Raw genomic sequence first — 20,408 nt, forward strand, 5'->3', positions numbered from 1 at the left:
GTTCCCACAAAGGGCTACAGGCATCTGAGATGAATGCGGTGACACCTTCAATGTGCTGCATCAGCTCCAACACTTGTGACAGTTCTCAGCCCCACTTTCGTTCCAGGTCGCTGGGCACCGGAATCAAGTAATTAGGATCAACTCTTGGCCCAGATCTTTGGTGAAGAGAGGAAGAGTCAACAAGTACAACATGTACTAAAACCCTCTGCCCATTTAAGAAAAAGGTACAACTGCTCCTCAAACTCTACTTCTAATACCTTGTAGAGGACACTCAGAGACCACTGTTGAACAAGTTTGCCCAAGACTTCCTACTGTGTGCCTCACCTCAGAAAGTCCTGTTCATAAAGCCACCTGCTTATTCCTGGGCTCGCTTCTCTTGTTTAGCAGACAAGCAATCACTAAGACAGTTAACCAACAATAGCAGCAGTTTCCAGTCTGACATGAGATGTGATTATTCCTACTGCAATAGTCCAGTTCTGGACCAACACCATTAGGAGGAAAAAACTTTCATATTCGGAGTCATATTCACCTTGAGGGCTTCTACACACAGACACTCTTGAAGAGAGTGGAGGACCCTGGTCATAAAATCCCCTGGCACAGGCTAATAGTCAAATCCGAAGAAGACCACTGGAGAAATGGAGCAAGCATTCCTTCATGAAGAAATGCTGTTAAGCTTTCTATGTTATACTGAGCACTTTTTAGCAGCTGGAGATGGAAGAACTGTCTTTACAATCAGATTCTTTTTGAAGAAAATGAAGATCCCTGATGAACTGTGTCAAAATGATCCACATATTGCCTTCTCCTTGATATGATCACCCCTAAAGAGCAGTATCCCTGCCCTGAAAATTTCTGAGCCATTTCTGCTCTTTTACATGTGATTTATACAGACATCTTACACCAAATTAGTGCAGGTTAGTAGACAATGTCCCTCAAAATCAGCTTCCTCCTGAAGATTGCAAGTCTTGTTCTTGCAGTCTTGGAATTGTTCTTTCTTAGACCAGTAAACTCCAAGTGATGGATGAAAAAGGACTTCTTACATTCCTTTTCAGAGACAAAGCAAAGAAAACTGAGACAAATGTCTGAAGAATAGACAGAAACTTTAACAAGAGAAAGCAGAGATGGTGGATTAGCCTCCAAGCTGCTAAAAATATCTTAATTTTAGTTTAGTACTCTCAAGCTACCATGGATTAGTTTCTAGAAGTTTCTTGGAACATGCAGTAGTACTGAAAGTGAGGTAATTCTGTAGCCATATTTCACATTAAAAAAAAAAAGCCATTTTGCACCCGGACTAGACTATAGTGGCTTCATAACACCAGGTGATATTCATCGAAGTTCTCAGCAAAATTTTCCCATTACCAGCCCAGCTACGGTTACACCAACCACCTTTCCCAGTGTCTGTAAACACCAACCACCTTTCTCAGTGAGACGTGCGTCAGAAATCCCACCTTCTGGTGTCTCAGGGCTTCCTAACACCCAGAGCAACACTCCTGCCCTGTCTGTTTCAACACAGGCACACACATCTCTCTTCACTTTCTCCGCCACCTCAACGACTCTTTTTCCCATGCACGTCCCAGCTCTGATAGCCTTCACCTCACACCAGCACGTGACTGAGCTCCACGCTGCCTGCCTGGGTCAGTTGTTTGGATATCATGACATTGTCCTGACTGAAAGCCTTAATGAGGTGCTGATCCCATCATCCAATCACTCAGCTGAGCCAGAATGCATCCCATGGGACAGCCAGAAAAGACTGATGCAAGAATTCCAAGTGATGTGTAACATGAAAGGGCGCCATTCGCATCGCTAGGACTCACAGCCTGTCAGCACAGCCATTAGAAATCCTGGGCTACAGAGATTTATAATTCAACCCTCCCACACACAGAATTTGCTCCAGACTGAAACTTGGCACAGAATTCAGTCCCAGGAGGGCATTAAAAAAATAACCCATTCAACGGTTTCCGTCCCATGCCTTCAACTCACAGCCATTTAAATAATGGCAATTTCTCATTTCTCTTTTTAACTGAGGAAATCCAATATAAAACACCAGATTTACATAACATTGCAGCGGTGATACAAGCTGGCAACAAACCCAGAGAGAAGGCTGCCAGAGCCGTTCCGTCATCCCCTTTTGGTGAATTTCTCCATTTGGATTCAGTTTAACAGAACAATTTTTATTAGGTCTAGCTGACATCATGTATAAACTGCAAATCCCACCTCCACGTTGGTCAGGCAGCTTGCCCTAGCTTTGTACACCTTGTGTGCCTGCTGGAGGGGGACAAGCCCTCCTGCGGTCAACACAGCCTTTCCACTTGTGCTGCCAGCTTTATTTCTTCCCTGCAAACTCCACTGGCTGATTTAGAGGACAGTAATTAGTTGCCTATTGAGCTGCAAACGACCAACTGGACAAGGAATGGCCATGTACAAAACAAAGAAGGGAACTGATGCAAGCCAAAAGAAATTTGTCAGCAGAGCCTTTGATCCGATCAGAGATTGTTCTGACAACTACCACACCTGCTTCCAGGGAGAAAGATGCAAGCCGATTGCGGCTGCAGTCCTTTCTCCACCAGGTATTTTAATTCCTACAGGGCCGTCTGAGTTTGTCAGTGGAAAAAGAAATCTTGGAAGTTGATGCAATGCCACAAACATTTATTCACAAATACATCAGGCTTCAGGAAATCTGCCGTAAATCACTGCATGAGCATAATCCTTCTGCTCCACCTCCACTCACAGAATCACAGAATACAGAATATCATGATTGTAAAGTAGCAGAGAGGTGCTTAGCATAAACTGCTTCTTCCTTTAACAAGCTTCAAGTTCTTAAATTGTACTGAATGTAAACATAGTACTAAAAATACTCCTTTACTGTGGTTTATTCGTTAACCAATCATTAGTCATTAACGTTGGTATTTCTTATCTCTAGTACTCTCTAGACATTTAAGACTGTCAAATTCAAAGAAATGACAGACCATATAATGCTATGATAAACATTTATTCAACAGGTGCATGTTGGTTGACAATTCAGGCTTTGAAAGGTTAAAATGCTAATATCAGATATCACTGTTCTGTATTACACCATGATATTAGTAGCACCTTATCTTGGTAGATCCCTGATGCAATTATTCATTATATTTCCTCAACTGACACACAATCAATACACAAAGTACCTACAGCTGTTCATATTTACAGCTGTGATCAGTGAACTCTGAGTACTGAAGTTGCTGAACTGAATTCTGGAATTACTATGTATCAGAGAATCAGTAAGCAAGTTGTAGCCCAGATTTTCACCACTTATCACAGAATCACTCACTCAGAGATGCCTTTGGTGGCACATGCTGGGATAGCGAGGAGCTTGTGTCACCTGTCAAATATCTCACCTGCCGGGTGGGCTATCAGCTCCCATCTCATTTCCACTAGCACCACTCCTTGCTCTCCCACAGCACACCTGAGATGCAGCCCCCTGGCCGCCACGCTCCAGCTGAAGGACAGGGCATATTACAAACCGTCACCAAAGCATCTGAACATTCTTCCTCTTTGTTATACAGGTCGACAAGTAGCACAACAATAATTATATGACCAAATGCTACGAGAAGAAAATGAAGATTTGTATCAGTGGTGAACTCCAAGGCTCCAAAACTCAGTAAGATGAGTCTTTCCTGTTCTTTAGAGAATTACTGACTTCAGGGTACTTAAAATCACTTTGAACTCTCTGCTGCCGTCAGCAAAGATGCTACAAGATGCCGTGGCTGTCAACGTCAAAATGCTTCTTCCAGAATGTGGTGGTAGGTCTAAATTGCCACTATTGCAATGACTCTCCCCGTGTTCTAAACTATCCTCCCTAAATCTAGCCTCTGAGGTCTGCATTCCAGCTGTGAAAACCCTTCTGAGTTTCTGAGAGCTACATGCACAGTATTTCTCTTAACAAGGGAAAAAAGCGGAGCCCAAGGGACCACCTAAGATTTCAAAACAGAAAGACAAGATGGGGCAAGCATCTGCAGAACCACCTTCATTTTCAACAACTGCACGGTTTTCTCATACCTTGTCCTTTAATTCCAAAGGGGGGTACAAAGTCCCTAATACGTGCCCATTTCCTGAAGGAATCATCCAAGAACATTGGTGCCGGCTTCGAGAACCTGAGAAAACCAAAATAAAGAGAGAAATTAACTCCCGAACTAGGACAGATAAATTTCTGTAGGGAGATTGAGAGAATCGCTATCGAAATCTTGACTTTACATTCCCACTGTCAATACAGTAACATGGAAAATTTTACTTTTACCCCAAGGTGCCTGCAGTGGAACAAATCTTGCAGAATTTGCACCCTGAGGACACCAAAATCACTCAAGCCTGGCAATCACTTGTGCTCAAGAATTTAGAACTTCCCTGCTGCCGCCTGGCAATTTATTTAGCTACAATAAAGTGTAAATTGCAACCTGAGTTTAGGGAGTTTTGCTTCCAGCTTCACAAGCACAAGCCGATCTCTGTGCTGTGCATGTGAGCGTGTGAGGAAGGGGTGTGGAGTTGCCTTTATATCGTTTGTGCCATACACACGTGCTGCTGCTTCATGAAGGACACTGGACAGAAGGGTGTGGAGAGCAAAGCTGGCATTACCTGCTCTCACGGCTGCTTCTGCCTTACTCAGTACACAGCAGCTATCGCTAACACAGGCAAGAAAGAAAAGAGTTCATGGAGCAGCACTTGGTTTACAGAGAATGGAAATTCAGTACAGATGTAGGTGTTTTCTTCCGCACTCGTTAACATATAAATGATTCAAGAGAGGTCCTTGCCAAACCAAACAGTTGTGATCTATCCAAAAATCACTTACAAAAGAGAGAACTAGTCCTTCTTAACCGTGTCATTACGGGAATACATTATCCTAATTACACCCTCAACAAGCACAGCAGCTACTAAAAATTTGTCTCTTCTAGAAACAATTAGTACAGTGGCCAGATAGAAGGAAGCAATTAGCAAAAGAAACTGCAGAAATATTAACTTTCAGATGAGACCGTTTCTGAGTGTATCAAGATCTCTGCCAGAAAACACACTAATACTATTAGAAATCCGTTCATTCAATTGTATTAAAACAGTAGCAGGGATCTCGTGGATCTAAATCAATCCCAATACAAAAATGAAGAATGAAGAATGGAATGTAGCGCACGTTCAGAGTCAGAGAGCACATCCCCACTGCAAGTGCGATGTATACACACCTGAAATAGATACAGCCTGGCCAACCCAGGGACTGGCAGTGGTACAGGTGTAATGCACCGGTTTAACCCTCCCTTCAGGCTGGTTTTGCACTCAATGCTACTGCCATCAGATAACTTTTGAACTACCTGACTTAAGATAAACTCATCTACACTATGCCACAGCCGGGTATAAAGCATCAATTTCAGATAGCAGCACAGTAAGGAAAGGATGGGATGAATTCTGAATTATAAACCGCTCAAAGTACAGTCCTGTCACAGATGCCCAGTAAACCAGAGGTTGCAGAAGTCTTTGGGAAGGGCAAGAGACACCAAGAATATTTAACAAAACAAGAAGAGTCAAATTCAGCCACGCATACCGCTTCACAGCCACTCATGCAACCTTTAATAAGATCATCTATAACCATAAAAGCAGGATGCACAGATGATGTGGCTGATCTAGGAGGAAAGGAACGTTTTTCCAGAGCTGAGGATATAGGAAAGGATCCATATAACTTTATGTGGGAAAAGGTGGGAAAGATGTGTTAGATATATTAGAGCTTCTGAAGATCTTAAGTAAAAAATAACAAACCACAGGATTACTTATGAACAAAACAAAAAAAAAGAACAGGATACAAGAATATTCTGAAAATATCCTAAAAACGTCAATAATCTGACAAACCAGTTCAATGTTTTTTCAAGCATCTCGGTGCACTGAAATGTAAGTATTATGTTGTACGAGCGGGTCTCCAAGGAGCTATCTTGATTTCCTTCCAGAATCAATGGGAGAAATCTTTGCGGGATTCTCATACAGTGCAAGAGCTTTTACAACCTGAATGGCTACAGCACAGGTGTTCACAGCTTGTCCTTTAGAGCTGCCACTTGAACTAACAGCAGAAGCCAGGTCCCACAGAAAGGTCCCCACGGTCCCCAAGCAGCAGCTGCAGTGAAGGATGACGGCACTGCCTGGGGGTCACCAGCACCCTTGGGCTGGTTCGTTAGGTCGTCAAGCTGGTCCGGTTGCTGCTGTGATACGCAATCTTCAGGAAAAACTGGGATGCTTCAGGAAAAAACTATGTAAGTGGGTTTTATTCACCTCTCAAGAATCAAGAGGATTCCCTACAATAATGCTACAAAGTAGTGCAGTGTAAATAAAAACAAACTTGCCTGTTCAGTGCGCCTCTTCAGGCACGGGAAAGAAGGCACAGCCTGTAAGGTCAAGCCTAACTCAGAAGTTGGTATTATTTATAGATGAAATTAACTGGCCTATTTGCGAGTCATACCACCAGGAAAAGACAGCTTACAGTACTTTGACATGGACTATGGATTGTCTCTTCCTACTGCAGATTATTCCTCACAAGGTGCCTGGTAAAACCAGGAGGAAGGTCAGATCCTCCTGGGACTCCCTGGGCTCCAAGGGGAGTCCCCAAAATCAGCTGAAGCACCAGCAGGACTGGTCTGATGCTCTGCAGTGTCCCTTCTGCATATGATGACCAGGGGAACAAAGTGATGCTCAAAGAGAAGGGGGAAGTGACCGCTGGCCTTTTTATTTTATTTGCTACAAGTAAACTTAGGGATTTTTCTGGCAAAGAACAAAATAGCCTTAGACCACCTACTGCTATTTTATAATATTTAACACTACTGTACACAGAGCTAGGGAAACTGACTTTTGATTCATACTTAAGCTTCACTTAAAAAGAGGGAGGAACAGTTTGAGGGGAAATATTATATTCATCCTAGAGGGGAAAAATAGCAAATTAGAGGATATTTAGCTCCCATAAATCTTGCAGGTAATTCTATTTCGGAAATATTAAGAAATCATGATCTATGAAAAGTGCTTTGTCACCTCAATAAATTAGAGCAGGCAGAACCGGTGACCAGCAGTGACGGGGAAGCGCTGTCTGCCAGAGCTCCCCAGGAGCACGGCTGCTCTGCCTCGGCTCCGAACCGCCGCTGACGTATCCTAGGACCCTTCAGGAAACATGGGGATGTGCCTCCAACGGGCCATGGGAATGCTCTCTGCAGAGCACCTAAAATACATTCCAAGGAATGCGTGGGAGTCTGTCAAACAGAAAAAGTAAATGTTTCCCAATGCTGTTAAAGTCTGTATCGACCGAGCAGCTTGCACAGACGATGCTGCATTTTACCCAAGTCGTCCGTCACAGCCACCTAAAAGCAGGTTCACAGCAGCTCCAGAACTGAACTAGGCTTGTGCTCTACAGGCAAACAGTGCATAAAGGGAGAGTTTCTGGTTTTCAGATTTAAATTTCAAGCACTTCCTCTCTACCTCACCCCAAATTCCAGAACAGACATAACGCAACCTCATAGCACATAACAGCCATGAAAGGATATGAAAATTGGGTGCTTGTCACACACGCTTATGACCTCCGTGGTTTAGGAGAGAAATGTCAAGCATCTAGAAGTTTCTGGTTTTAATGGTGCACCCTGATAAAAGAGCAAATGACATCTACATAGACTAAATAGTGGATGTGATAACTACAAGGTACAGTCCAAACCTCTCCCAGCTCTCGTGTGCATTCCTTATATAAAGACATTAGTAAAATCTCTAACGCAATTTGTCACTGCACACAGTAAAAGGAAGTGTACTGCCAGAAAACTGTTCTTAAAAAGGAATTTATATATACAAGCGTGATATATGTTTGTGCCTAGGGGATTCTGACTTATGTGACAAAACCCTACATTTCGTTATTTTCTCCCTGACAAGTAAGAAGAGTTGTGACCCCAAAGCACTTCTACCTGGAAGGCTGTGCTAGCCTGCCAGAAGCATCCCAGCCAAGTTCTCCAACCATTTCCATTCTGTCTTTAAATACACGGATCCGTTCACACCTAACGTCTCTTTGATGTGTGCTGAGGTACTTAACATCAGCAGAACCAACTTCCCAAAGTATCCCTCAAATCCTAGTTATTCAAGATAGCTATTGAATAATTTCAGATATTTAATCTTGACTAGAATCTGCTCCCTACTCCTATCTGCTGCTTTCAAGGCAATTAATACATAAATGGGTAGAAGAGAATAAGCTAGACTGGAGAGAAAGTAAAATAAATAAACTGCTCAGTAGTCTTTGGTTTTGATAAGAAGGGAGAAAAACACGGCCAAGACCCTGAAAGCGCAGAAGACAAGATGACATCATGTTTCTAGAAATCATGAAAATAAGGAAAGGCAGGCTGGCAGCTGCTAAGCTCCACTACAGGCTTATTTTTCAGATATTTCCTTTTTTTTCCACTCTTCTCCTTCAAGCTGTTCTGCCCTTTTATTGCTTCTTTAGTTAGGGAGAATCAGTAGCAAAGGAAAATTGGAAGCTGAAGCAAAAAAAACCAGCAAACACAAATGGTGGCAGAACCTAATGTTACACAGAACCTGGACACTGCATTTGTAAAAGGGCATGAACAATGCTGGGTTTTTTTAAACACTCAAAACAATGACTTATTTGTTCTGGCATGACTTCTCTATTTTGTTTGCTTATGCTCAAAAGCATCCACAGTTAGATGGAAGGCACAATTTTCTTAATAAAATAGCTGAAATACAAACCAAAGCACTCTAGCATTGAGTAATTAGCCCTGATAGAGGCATTTATAAAAACATGTACAGAAAATTTAAATTAACCTTTTCCATTTTCCCTAGTGAGACCTAGATGTATGTTCTCTCCCTTGCCTCCCTCACAGCATGGTGTGATTGCATAGGGAATGAGGAGGTTTGTGATGTCCTGATTTCACATTTCTTACTGACATTAATCCTCCATCAAAAATCCAAGCAGTTCAAAGATTCCTCAAGCAGCTGAAAAATTTAAGAAACTGCATTAATAAGGATTAACCCCATCCTAGAACCAACACACTACTTTTTCTAAATCGGCAAACAAACGAGCCAGAAAACCAAATGGCTGCAAAAAGAAAATCTTTCATAGCAGAGATCAGGACAAAAATTAAGTTGATCTTAGTGAACTGCAGAAATGGTCTAAAAAAAAAAAATAAACTAATTAGACAATACGGTAAAGATAACTTTGCCTTGAAGAATGGCCAAAACTAATTAGACACTACGGTAAAGATAACTTTGCCTTGAAGAATGGTCGGTCAGTGCAACCTACCACTGCCATTTGAGATCCCTAATTCTTCTTCTGGAAGAAACAGTGAGCTGGTGATCCTTATCTATCCTCTCCCATGCTACCCATGCCTACTGCCCGGGGTGTTCCTACGATTTCCCTTTCAGCCTCACAAAGTCCTGAGCTACTGAGCCATTCTTTATACAGACGCCACTGAATTACGCAGCAGTACAACACCGCTTTGCTTTGTTCCCTGCCTTTTCGTATTAACTCTACTATTTGGGGTTTGTCCATTTCTTATCTGGTGTAATCACTTGTTCCTTCGCAGTTCTGCAAAAATGACCACGAGGTGCAAAGCATAGTCCTTTCTTCTGATAGAAAAGGACAGTAAATGCCACTACCATTCATAAAAAAAATAAAATAAAAAAGAAAAAGAAAAGAGGGCCATAAGCAAGAAAAAGAAAGGGCAGGTAAAAGCCCACTGAACAAAAAAATCCTCCACCCACCCACAGGCCACGTAGCTGTTACTCGCAGTCATCCCAGCTTCCTCTGCTGGGAATGACTGCTCTGCACCTTTGAAGCACTCTGGAGAATCATCAACCTTCTTGCCCTCTGTGCTCTCCATCACCTAGGAGGTTGTTTAAACTCATCGGTGCCGGCATTTTCCCACTGCCTGCTCAGTCTCTATTTAGAGCCAGACCAGCTGCTCCGACAGATCTGAAAGGGCCTCCACGCTCTGCACTGTGCTTCATACACAGAACATTGTTGTACTATTGCAGAGAAGATAAACATTCTATCATGACTGAAAAAAATGTAACTATTACAGCTGTAAAACCCATTAAGTACGCCACTGATTCAGTACCAGAAAGCATCAGCTCAAGGACCATGCCCGGATCTGGGCCTCATGAAAAAAACACGAACAAACTGGAAAAAGGCCATAGGAGAGCTGCAAAAAAGTTCTAAGCTCTAGAAAACATGATATCCAAGGAAAGCTAGAACAAAATGAATTTGTTTAGTCTACCAAAGCGAAAACTGAAAGAGGACATGATAAGCCATTGAATATTACAAGGCTGCTGCAAAAGAGAAAGGGAATGTCTCCATATCCCTGGTGAACAGTAGTAGCAGCTCCGGGCCTAAAATACAGCAAAGGAAACTTATATCAAGTATTAGAAAAAGGTTTCTTATGCTTGGGATTATTACATATTGAAATCTATTGCCTAGATACGGGTTATAGAACTTGCATCAACCACATTGGTTTCTGATTCTATTGCAATACTTTTAAAAACAAGTTTACATCTCGTAAGCATGGGTTAGCCATAGCTGTGCTGACTTTTAAGAGGGAAAATTAAATAGGTGATCTTTGAAAGCTCTGCACGGATCTATTTCTTTTAAAACCCTTTTCACAATGGGCTAACACTGCTAGGAGGTGACCAAGCACCCAAGCTACAGTCCGCTGTAGCTGGGAATCAAGAGTTACCCTTCACAGTCCTTGTGCTTCTTAAGTACTTACCTTTATACGTGGCAATCAAATTTCAGTACAGACACAACTGCAGATAAGCAGCACATGGATTTTGCAAGCCTGCTGCCTGCCAAGACTGCCTTCTGTTTGTACCCTGTACCTTTGTGATAAACAGGAAGACACGTAAAGTTTAACCTTTCTGCAGTCATTAATATCTTGGGCTTACGCACCACCAAGGCACAAAATTAAAGGCTGATTTAATGTCAGTTCAGTCCCTCCTGCTAATTGACTACGTTCCAACATGCACGAAGTCCAAAAAGTGTCCTGAACACCTTACCTATATAATATGAATAATCACTATGGGGACTGGAAAGTTTTGAGATAAACTGTAGATATTAAAGACAAAAAGAAATCAGTTCACCTGCTCTAACAAAATCCTCAGACTTTCACAAACATTTCAGACAAAAAAACCCAAACCAACCACACATGTGCACACATAAAAATAACAAGGTGCTTGGTTTAAAGGTTGCCTTCCTTTTGGGGGAAGCAAAAAATAAAAATAAGAAAAGCTATAAAACTCAGACAAGGCAGAAACTGTCCTGACCTGCCTCATGGTGCAGCATATAAGACAATATGAAAAATTCGTCATTGTTCACTGAACCTTCCAATACCAAAACACAATTATGCAAGGGTGAAAAGCTGACTTCTAGACAGCATAGAAAAATGTTAGTTTAAATACCAGTCTCCTAACATAATTTCAGTGTCATAGTTTGTTTTTCACGTGTTATTGTCAAAGATACAAGATTGAATTACAGCTAGTTTTTCCTACCAAAAGCCAGGTGGGGTGTTCAAGGCCTCCGAGGGAGCATCGAGCCAAATAGATGAGATTACATGGTATTTGGAAACATGATGAAGGTGAGCAAAAGCAGACTGCAATTACTGCCTGAGTTTTCAAAGCCCTCTGTGCAAATAAAAAATGGGATGAGGAGAGAAATCCTTCTCCCTAGCAGAGTTAGCTCACATGGAGGATGCCAGGCAGCAGCTCTGCCAGCTGGGCAAAGTTTAGTACAATTATGCTCCTGCTCACATTCTGCCACAACCAGAAGGACATCGCTGTTTCTAATGAAAAAGCATAGGAGAGCAATCACCTAGGCTAATTGCTGCTGTGCAACACCACACTCGCTAAAGGCACGGTGTCTGTTTTTTTCCGGTGAAGATCTCACATACATTCCACAAGACTGCAGATAATGGTGTGTTCCCATCACTGACCTGCTGTCTTTCATCATAGATACTAATTAACTAGTTAAATGTAGTGATGGCTTCCCTAAAGCCATCTTGCTGTTCTCTTTATTCTACTTTATCCTCTTTATTCTACTAACTAAAGTTAACCCACAGCCATGTCATTGCCTGCAAGCCTCCCCACCCACCGCTCATTCCTTTCTGCGCATGTACGTCAACAAAGGTGAAAAGCAATTGATACGTATGTAAGGAAAAGGGCAAGGATGAAAAAGAGCCTTCCACCACCAGCTAAGCCGAAACCGCACGTATTGTCTAGCACAGGCACGCACGAGCACAGATGTGACCGCTCTGTCGACGTTCAGCACAGGATGGCAGCACCGAAGGCAAAGGGCTATGGTGGCTAACGATCAAATAGGCACTGAAGACAAATGAGCATGACCTGATGATCGTGATTATTGCCTTCTACAACTACCTAAAAGGAGGCTGTAGTGAGGCTGGTGCTGGTCTCTTCTCTCTAATTACTAATGACAGGACAAGGGGAAATGGCCTCAAGTTGCGTCAGGGTCAGTTTAGATTGGATATTCGGAGGAAGTTCTTTACTGAACGAGTGGTGAGGCACTGGAACAGGCTGCCCAGGGAGGTGGTGGAGTCACCAACCCTGGAGATGTTTAAAAAAAAAGTAGATCTAGCACTTGGGGCTGTGGTGTAGTGGTTAGGTGTGCTGGGATGAAGGTTGGACTAGATGATCTTCAGAGGTCCCTTCCAACCCCGAACATTCTGTGATTCTGTGATACAGCCAGTGAAGACATTTAAAACCGGCAAGCTCCAGAGCAGCCTTGTGATGGAAGTCAAGGAAGACAGGAAAGTGCAAAACGAATGACTGGATGTGAAGCTTGGTTAGTTTCTGAAAGGGGTTGTATGATTCAGTGTCTGCATAGGTAGGGGACTGGACTTCATCAGATCCTTTCAAAATACAGACAAAAAATTCCTATTAAGACGATACGGAAATTATTGGTTTGCTGCAAAGTGCACACCACGGGATTAACAGAGGTCACAGAATCATAGAATGGCTTGAGTCGGAAGGGACCTTAAAGACCACCTGGTTCCAACCCCCCGCCAATGGCAGAGACACCTTCTGATTTTCTTACATGTAGCACAATATTCTGAAAAGTTCTACAGGATGCAGTTCCTCATATCACACTCATGGGAAAATATCAGCTTTCACATCAAAAAAAAAGGAAAGCAAATAAAAAATATTTTCCTAGCCTTACAGCTGGAAATGAGACCTCAGCAACTAATAAAAGCTCCGAAACCTGAGGAAAAATAAAAAGAAGCCATTATTTCCAAACGGCATGCATCTTCTGCCCTCATTATTACAGAATACTTGCAGGTTGCATTTCTCATCAGCTCAACTCCCTGTGGTGACTTTAAGGTGTTCCAGAGAAAGCCTCCTCAATGAAAACGCAGGCAAAGGACAAGGCTGCTTTCAGACACAAACAGGAAATGAAAGCAAAACAAGAAAAGTGAAGGGAGAAAAAGTCTGTACAAGTTATTGCACCAATGGCTCCCTACAGCACACAAGGCAGGAAGATAATGGAATGCAAAGACACGAAGTAAATTGTTCAACTTCTTTGTACAATGCTCAAAGATGATCACACAGACAGTCCATTGTGATGTCTCTTAGAATTTTTTGTCACTTATTTTCAAAAGATTTTTTTTTTTAAAGTCATCACAATCTGAGTTTGACAAAAACTGGCAAAGCAATGACAATATCAAATCAAGTCTACAGTTTTGTAGAGAAAACAGGAAGATATGTACTAGCAATAAGAATGAAATCTGCAGCGAAAACAAGAAAGGACAGAAAGCGTGGGGCATACCACACAAGCACAGTTCTCTCAGAACATTTTGAAATTGAACAAAGCTTTTTGATTGGAATCCATGCCATAACTTGCACCATTCACAAGATGGACATCTTAACTAAAAAAAAAAATCCCCCAAACAACAAAAAAACCAAACCAAACTGCGAGGGGAGGAATGTTCTCCATTGCACAAATTCCTAATGCCTAAACAATTTACCTTGGCATGCTCCTTCTTGCAGGAAATTGTTAAAGAAACAGTTGGGTGATTGTCAAGCTTTTCTAGTAGTCAAAGTAGTTTAACTCATCTGACCAGAGAATAAGCTTTTTTTCCTTTATTAAGTGAAACAGAGGTGCCATCTCCCAAGTACGGCCACCTGATACGTGTTTGTACAATGTATACAAAAAAACCTGACTACTCTCAGATTAATATCACTCACTGAAAAGCAGTTACAGAGAGATTACAAAGCTGCTATTAATGAGATCCGTATCAATCCTGATGGGAAAAATTCCAGATGTGTTTCTGTTACTCTGCTGTACAATAGTCTTCACACTGTAGCGCAGGACCAACTGGGGGCAGCCAGTTGTTGCTATTTAAGGTTTAGGTAGAGTTTTTTTTCTTCCTTTAACCAGATGCAAAAACCTGCAAGGATTTTTGCATCTCACAGGCTCTGACTGGGAACCTAGACAAAAAAAAAGCCAAAACACGTACCCCAAGTGGAAAGAGGGTTTTCAGAGGGGTCCTTCCCCCACCAGGTACCAGTAAGTCTTTCTGTAACTGAAGAGAATGTTTTATATGGGAGACACAGATCCTGCGCCCAGTTTCATGTAATTCTCTGTCTCCTCTGCTACCTTATTAATTGCAACCTTTAGCCTAAGAGCGATCTGTAAAGCAACACGCATTAAAATCTTCCAGATAGTATCAGCTCTGTTTAATATAAGCCTCTCTTCTTCAGTCCCATGGTTTTAAAAATAAACAAGGATTCTAACACAACACGAGGATGACACTGAGCTTGTAAAACTGTTTTCTGGGCACTGCTTCCAGACATAAAGAGTAGAGACTGGACACTGAAGAAAATTTCCATGTAAGAGGCCACCTGACAAAAATAAAAGGATTTACTGACTCTAGGAGCAAGTGGGTGCAGTGGAGAGAACTGCAAACAGTAGACAGCACAGACAGCTACATCCTTTCCTCATCATCCCACACAGAAAGTGTCTGGCTTGAGTTAAAGATTAGGCAGGGAAGAAGAGACTAGAAGCGCAACTTGACCACTCGGACAGAGAAAAGAACCAGGAACCATGTTGATCTGTCCTGTCCTACTTGTAAAACAGGTGCAAAAACGTAGGATCTATCCTTCCACCCAGCACAATTACTGGCCTCTTCCAATCAAAGTCAAAGTTCAACACACACCTGGAAACAGGCTGTGCAGCAACAGCACCCACAGGACACTGCTCCATGGCTTGATGGACACCTGAAGCACAAGCTATGCTCTTAAAAGCCTGCTCTCCAAAATGCTCTGAATCTTTTGGAGGACCTGAGAGCCTTCCTGGTTCACTAATCAAAGCAGGGAGAACCTCCAAGTTACCCTTACTGCACCACCTGAAGAACAGTACAACAGTCCTCCTCATGCCAGGAATAGAGCTTTTCAATGAGATAGTTCATTTCAACAAGTTCCCACAAGAAAAGCCAGTAGAAAAAAGGATGCTGCAAGTTTGAGATTTATGTAAGTCCCTGAAATAAATACTAAATATTATTAGCTACTAAAGGAAATGGTTATGGTGAAAATATGGGGATAAAAAACCCACATAAATATGCCTTTTGTTTCAGCAGCCTTGATAAAGAAAGCACTTTTCCTACAGCTGTGGGAAAGCAAGACCTAATAGTGAAAGTTAAAATTACACATCTTTCGGCTGTTATCAAAGGGAGCTATAGCACATGGACAAAGTGCAGCCTGAGTGATCCCAAGCTCCAAAACAAAGAAATGCTGGAGGCATATTCATCATCGGCATTTGTCTTCGCTCCTAAATTTTACAAAGAGCAGTGAACATTGCTGATCCACCACTTTTGTCCCAGTAGCAACATTTAACTGTGTGAACTGCGTTCGGCTTTTATTGAAAGCACCAGTAAGTTCACTCCTACCATTGATATTCTCCCAGTGTTCTCCTCAGGCAACCCAATATTAAGTAGTTTCAGCACTGCTAGCTGACGCAGAAATCCTGCCACACCCCAGAGTTTTCCATACCCTGCGTGAGTGGGTGGAACAAAGCACAGAGAGTGACCTTGTAACCCAGCATCTCCACGGATCCATCAGGGAGCCACAAAAGAAGGAGCTTACCCTCCGCCTCAGCCTGGAATTCAGTCTATTCACTGTATTGTCTTAGCATCATCCGGCTTGCGTTTGTTTTCTCATTCTTTTGTTTGCCCACCTATGTTTGTCCAACCGCTTAGATGGCCTACACAACCATTCCAGTATTCAAGCGCTCCAGCAGCAATTACTTACACCAGTAACAGAGGTGTTCATGTTTTCATTCCACTTCTTGAGAGCTTTAAAACTAATTCCATGAAGGTATTAAACATGTCACTCCAGACATTTTTGGAGGTCGACATCTCCGATGTGACAGAGAAAGAAATCTCTCCGTTACAAAGACAAACGGCAGTCATTTTGTTCTCGCTTAATCTTACCTTTAACAAAATAATCACCTTAGTAAGAAAATCTGGGAAAAGTCATGAAAGTTCACTGTCTAAAAAGAGAAAGCTTCGGAATATACTGACAAAAGAAAATGGAGAGCATAATATAAATAATGAGCAATCTTAATCACCAGCTATTTCTAATAACTTATTGTCTTAAGTACTTCTACCCTCCAATAAATCAACAAATACTTAGTCACTTCTTTGAACTTACTGAAGTACAATAGAAGAAATAACAAGAAACCTATGGTTTCAGCTACCAAACAAAGGTCCTTCAAAATAATAATTTATTACTGAAGGCTGTAATAAAATCCCAGAAAACATTCTGACTGCTCTTCCAAATTTTTCCCAAAAAGCAAGTTCCTCATATTAGCTTAGAGTAGTTTAAAAAAAGTAAAGTCCATAACCCCGTCTAATTCAGGATACTCTTAAATTTCCCTGTCTAAATAGAAAAGTTGAAGGACTACTTCAGTCGATTATCCCTTGATCTCAGTGACAAGAGAAGCAGCAGAGATTTTCATTAGCCAGCAAAATAGTAACATTGTTGGCCAAAAGGAGAACTTCCCACAAGTATTTATGGGAGTTCTTTGAGCAAGTGTTCAAACAGATTCCAGACAACCGTGGAGGGAGAAAACATCACAATATCAGCCCACATTCTTCTCTGCCTCTGTAAAGCTCATGCTCAGCCCTCCCCAGTTGTACCTTTCCTTTCCATTGGACTTTTTGCTTTTCCTGAGTTGCAGACTAAGTACTCGGCAGTGAAGTTCACAGGCGAGACAGTTACAAAACCCGCAGATTCCCATGTCAATGCTGTGTAAACATCACTGTCTAAACTTAAGCCTATAAATGACAAGAAAGGATTTTTCAGAGATAATCAGCACTTCACTGAATTTACCTCAAGCTGCATAGTAATCTGTCTTCTGAACAAATCAGGTCACTCATGTTACCATACTCACTTTCTAGTAATTACTTCTGAATATTCTCAGTGCACGTTTTTCCACTGCAACAAACTCATGCATACACTGCAGCAATGGTTTTCATTTTAGTATCTTGGCCAGTCATGAAGTGAATCAAATCAACAGCCCCTTTGATGATACCAAGCTTTAGAGGCAACAAGAAGTCCACTCTCGTCAACTTTTATCAGATAACCTTTGAAAAACGGCATCCCTAGGTACAGACATTAGTATCTCCCATACTAAGAATAGGAATTAAGAGTAAAAACACAAGAGCAGCTCTCGTAGAAGTAAGAATAAGGTGACGTGCAGCAGTATCAACAAAATTGTTTCCAAACCTGCCCAGGGCCAGAACAGCTTTGGAGAATCTGTAACAGTATGAGCTTTCATTCCATGCCTACTTCTGATATCAAGGGTGTGCTTACTGCTGCAAAGCACAAATCTGAACAAATTTTGCCTGTCTTGCTTACTATTACCACTCACTGAAAGCCAGCATGGACATTTCTTGAAACACACGTGAAGAGCTTGGACATTTCTTGAGACACACGTGAAGAGCTTGGACCCCGAGGGCAGCGATCTCGAGGCACTGAGCCGTGCACGTGTCTTCCATCAACACTAACCCCAGAGCAGTGGGCACAGGGAGCAGAGATGTGTGCTTACTTGGCAATTACACATCACACTTACTGCATCAGAACTGGCTGTCTCTGAAGAACGGAAAAAAAATAGTGTTGCTTGATTTTTAGCTTGGGATTATTTTTTTAAGAATTCATCTGCCCAGCAGTAAGAAAAATCCTACCTAAGGATGTGAGTGAGATTGTGCCGGGTCAGACCAGAGTTCAAAATCTCTTTTCCAAAAATGGTAATAAATGGTTGTCCAAGGTAAAGCAAGAACGGGGCAAAGAGATAAAGTATTTCCTCCCTAACATTCACACAGCTTTCAAACATTTTCAGCTGAGTGGATTTCCTGAGCTTGATGTGGCTTGTCTAATCAGCAAACCCCCTTTCCCTCCCAGCAATTGATCTCTCCTCCAACTGTTTGTCCAGACTTCCCTGGAATTCATACAGATATACTGCAGCCATCGCATGCTTTAGCAAGCAGTTGCCCAGGTATGTGACCTGATGCACAAAGAACTGTACAGAAAGACTGTATCAGTGTTTTTTCCATCCTGCCTTTCTTCCCTGTAGCAAAAGGCAAAGGAGAGTTCAGCAGAGCTCAGCCAGAAGACCCACCACAGAAGATCAGAACTTCCTCGTTTCCTTTCCCTCAGACACTTACAGAGACATATGGTTTTATCCTATTTGTTTTGCATCCAGCTGCCTCAGCAATCACATCACCTCCTACCTCTCAGTTCCCTTTTGCCCTCAAGGTCTTCCCTTATTCTGCCTTTGGGATCTGATGTTACCAACCTTCAAAAATTGTTTCACGCAGCTCTCGCCTGGGAAGCACACTCCATCCTTGTGCAGTAGAAGCATTTAAATCCATTTCTTATGTTCCTTATGTGTTCCTCAGACTGTATTTCCCAAAGCTATCAATTGGCTTCCCTGACATCTACCTCAAGTTGCTTGCTCTCATCTACTAGGTGAGCAACTAGCCGTTTTCAGCCCAGTAGACCCCTCAGTAACTTTTAAGATTGGGGACTGTTCCTCTCCCACCACAAAAGGAGTCCAGCCTCCTCCTGTGTTCACACGGGACACTTTTCCCTAACATTTTTGGTAGCTGTAGATGGTTGGGAAGTTTCAGATTTATTAGATATGTCTGAAAATCTCTCTCTGCACGACGTGGTTCCCGACAAGATGCCAGAAATGAAGTATCTGCAAAGGACTGTTGGGCCATACACGTTCAACGAGCCCCAGATGCTTTCTAGGAAACAGTGCACACACACGGAAACCAGGGCATGCTCAGGAAGTGGTCTGGGCTTCCAGCTGGTGAAGAGCATGAAATCTATGCCCACAGGAGGCACTGAACAAGAAGAGGCAGTTACAGCGGCGATCAGCTGCTTCAAGGAGATTCTCCCTTGCTCTTCTGAGCTAGTCGATGTTCTTCGGCAGCTGCACACAAAGAGTAAAACACTAACTTTCAAAAAGACATAGTTCATAAGGAGATGAGGTCTGTCCAGACACAAATGACAAACAGCCACATTACTCCTCTTTATCCATTAGCTAGCGTGGGAATAAAGCTTAGACAGAGGAAAACTGCCTCTGTAGCAATGTCCTGCAGCTGTCAAAGAGCTGGCATGTGAACAAGTCAGGCGCAGGAAGAAGAGAAATGCTACTGCAACCCCGGCCAGCAGAGCAATTTCAGAGTCTCAACATGACAACACAGAAGTAGGTGACTATAATGACACTCTCTCACCCCACTTTCTGGACAGATCTGCCTTGGATATTCACATGTTGTCTCTGCTGACCTGTGGGAAGTACAGTAAATAAACACACTTAGATCCAGCTTCAATAACGACTTAAGACCCGGACTGGTGTGGGAAGTGTTGATGAATTACCTCTGGTAGGAACTGAACTCACTCGACCAATTAATATAGATTAGATTAGCTAGTAGGTTTGGAAAAATGCTATAAGATGTGTGCAGCTACACATGTTTTTACTCAATTACATGACAGTAGGACATGTATTACTTCAAGCATTAAGGCTACACCAAATCAGATAAGCAATCCCACCTAAAACAAAAAGCTGCAACATATTTCCCACAAAAGTAAAATAACTTTGCACTAAGACAAAGTGGAATAAACTGGCCAGAGATAGTTTCTTCCCAACCCCAATCAGCTTCAAAATCAACATCTTAAAGAGCAAGAACTCCCATTCTTACTTTTTTTTTTTTACATCTACTGTTACTGTATCTGCTTTATTACTTGTATGAGTATACAGTGATGCACCTCTTACTCGGATTGTGTCTCACTAAAGTCTATAATAAGGTTAGAGCAGTTTGAAACACAGTCTGTTTCCACTTAACTGAGAGCCAAGGAGGCTC

General features: G+C 42.2%; 1 protein-coding gene across 1 annotated transcript in view; it reads right to left on the bottom strand.

The window, feature by feature from the left end:
* ST3GAL3 (ST3 beta-galactoside alpha-2,3-sialyltransferase 3) overlaps positions 1-9,857 on the bottom strand; it is a 77,821-nt gene extending 67,964 nt beyond the window's left edge. Inside the window, exons 1-2 of the mRNA XM_009872038.1 lie at positions 9,739-9,857; positions 4,033-4,127 (exon numbers count right to left, since the gene is read on the bottom strand). Coding sequence (XP_009870340.1) covers positions 4,033-4,127; positions 9,739-9,857 — 214 coding nt within the window. The remainder of the gene's footprint in view (positions 1-4,032; positions 4,128-9,738) is intronic.
* Between the last annotated feature and the right edge of the window lie 10,551 nt (positions 9,858-20,408).

The sequence above is a fragment of the Apaloderma vittatum genome, unplaced genomic scaffold (assembly GCF_000703405.1).
Source record: "Apaloderma vittatum isolate BGI_N311 unplaced genomic scaffold, ASM70340v1 scaffold5496, whole genome shotgun sequence".
Lineage (NCBI taxonomy): Eukaryota > Metazoa > Chordata > Aves > Trogoniformes > Trogonidae > Apaloderma > Apaloderma vittatum.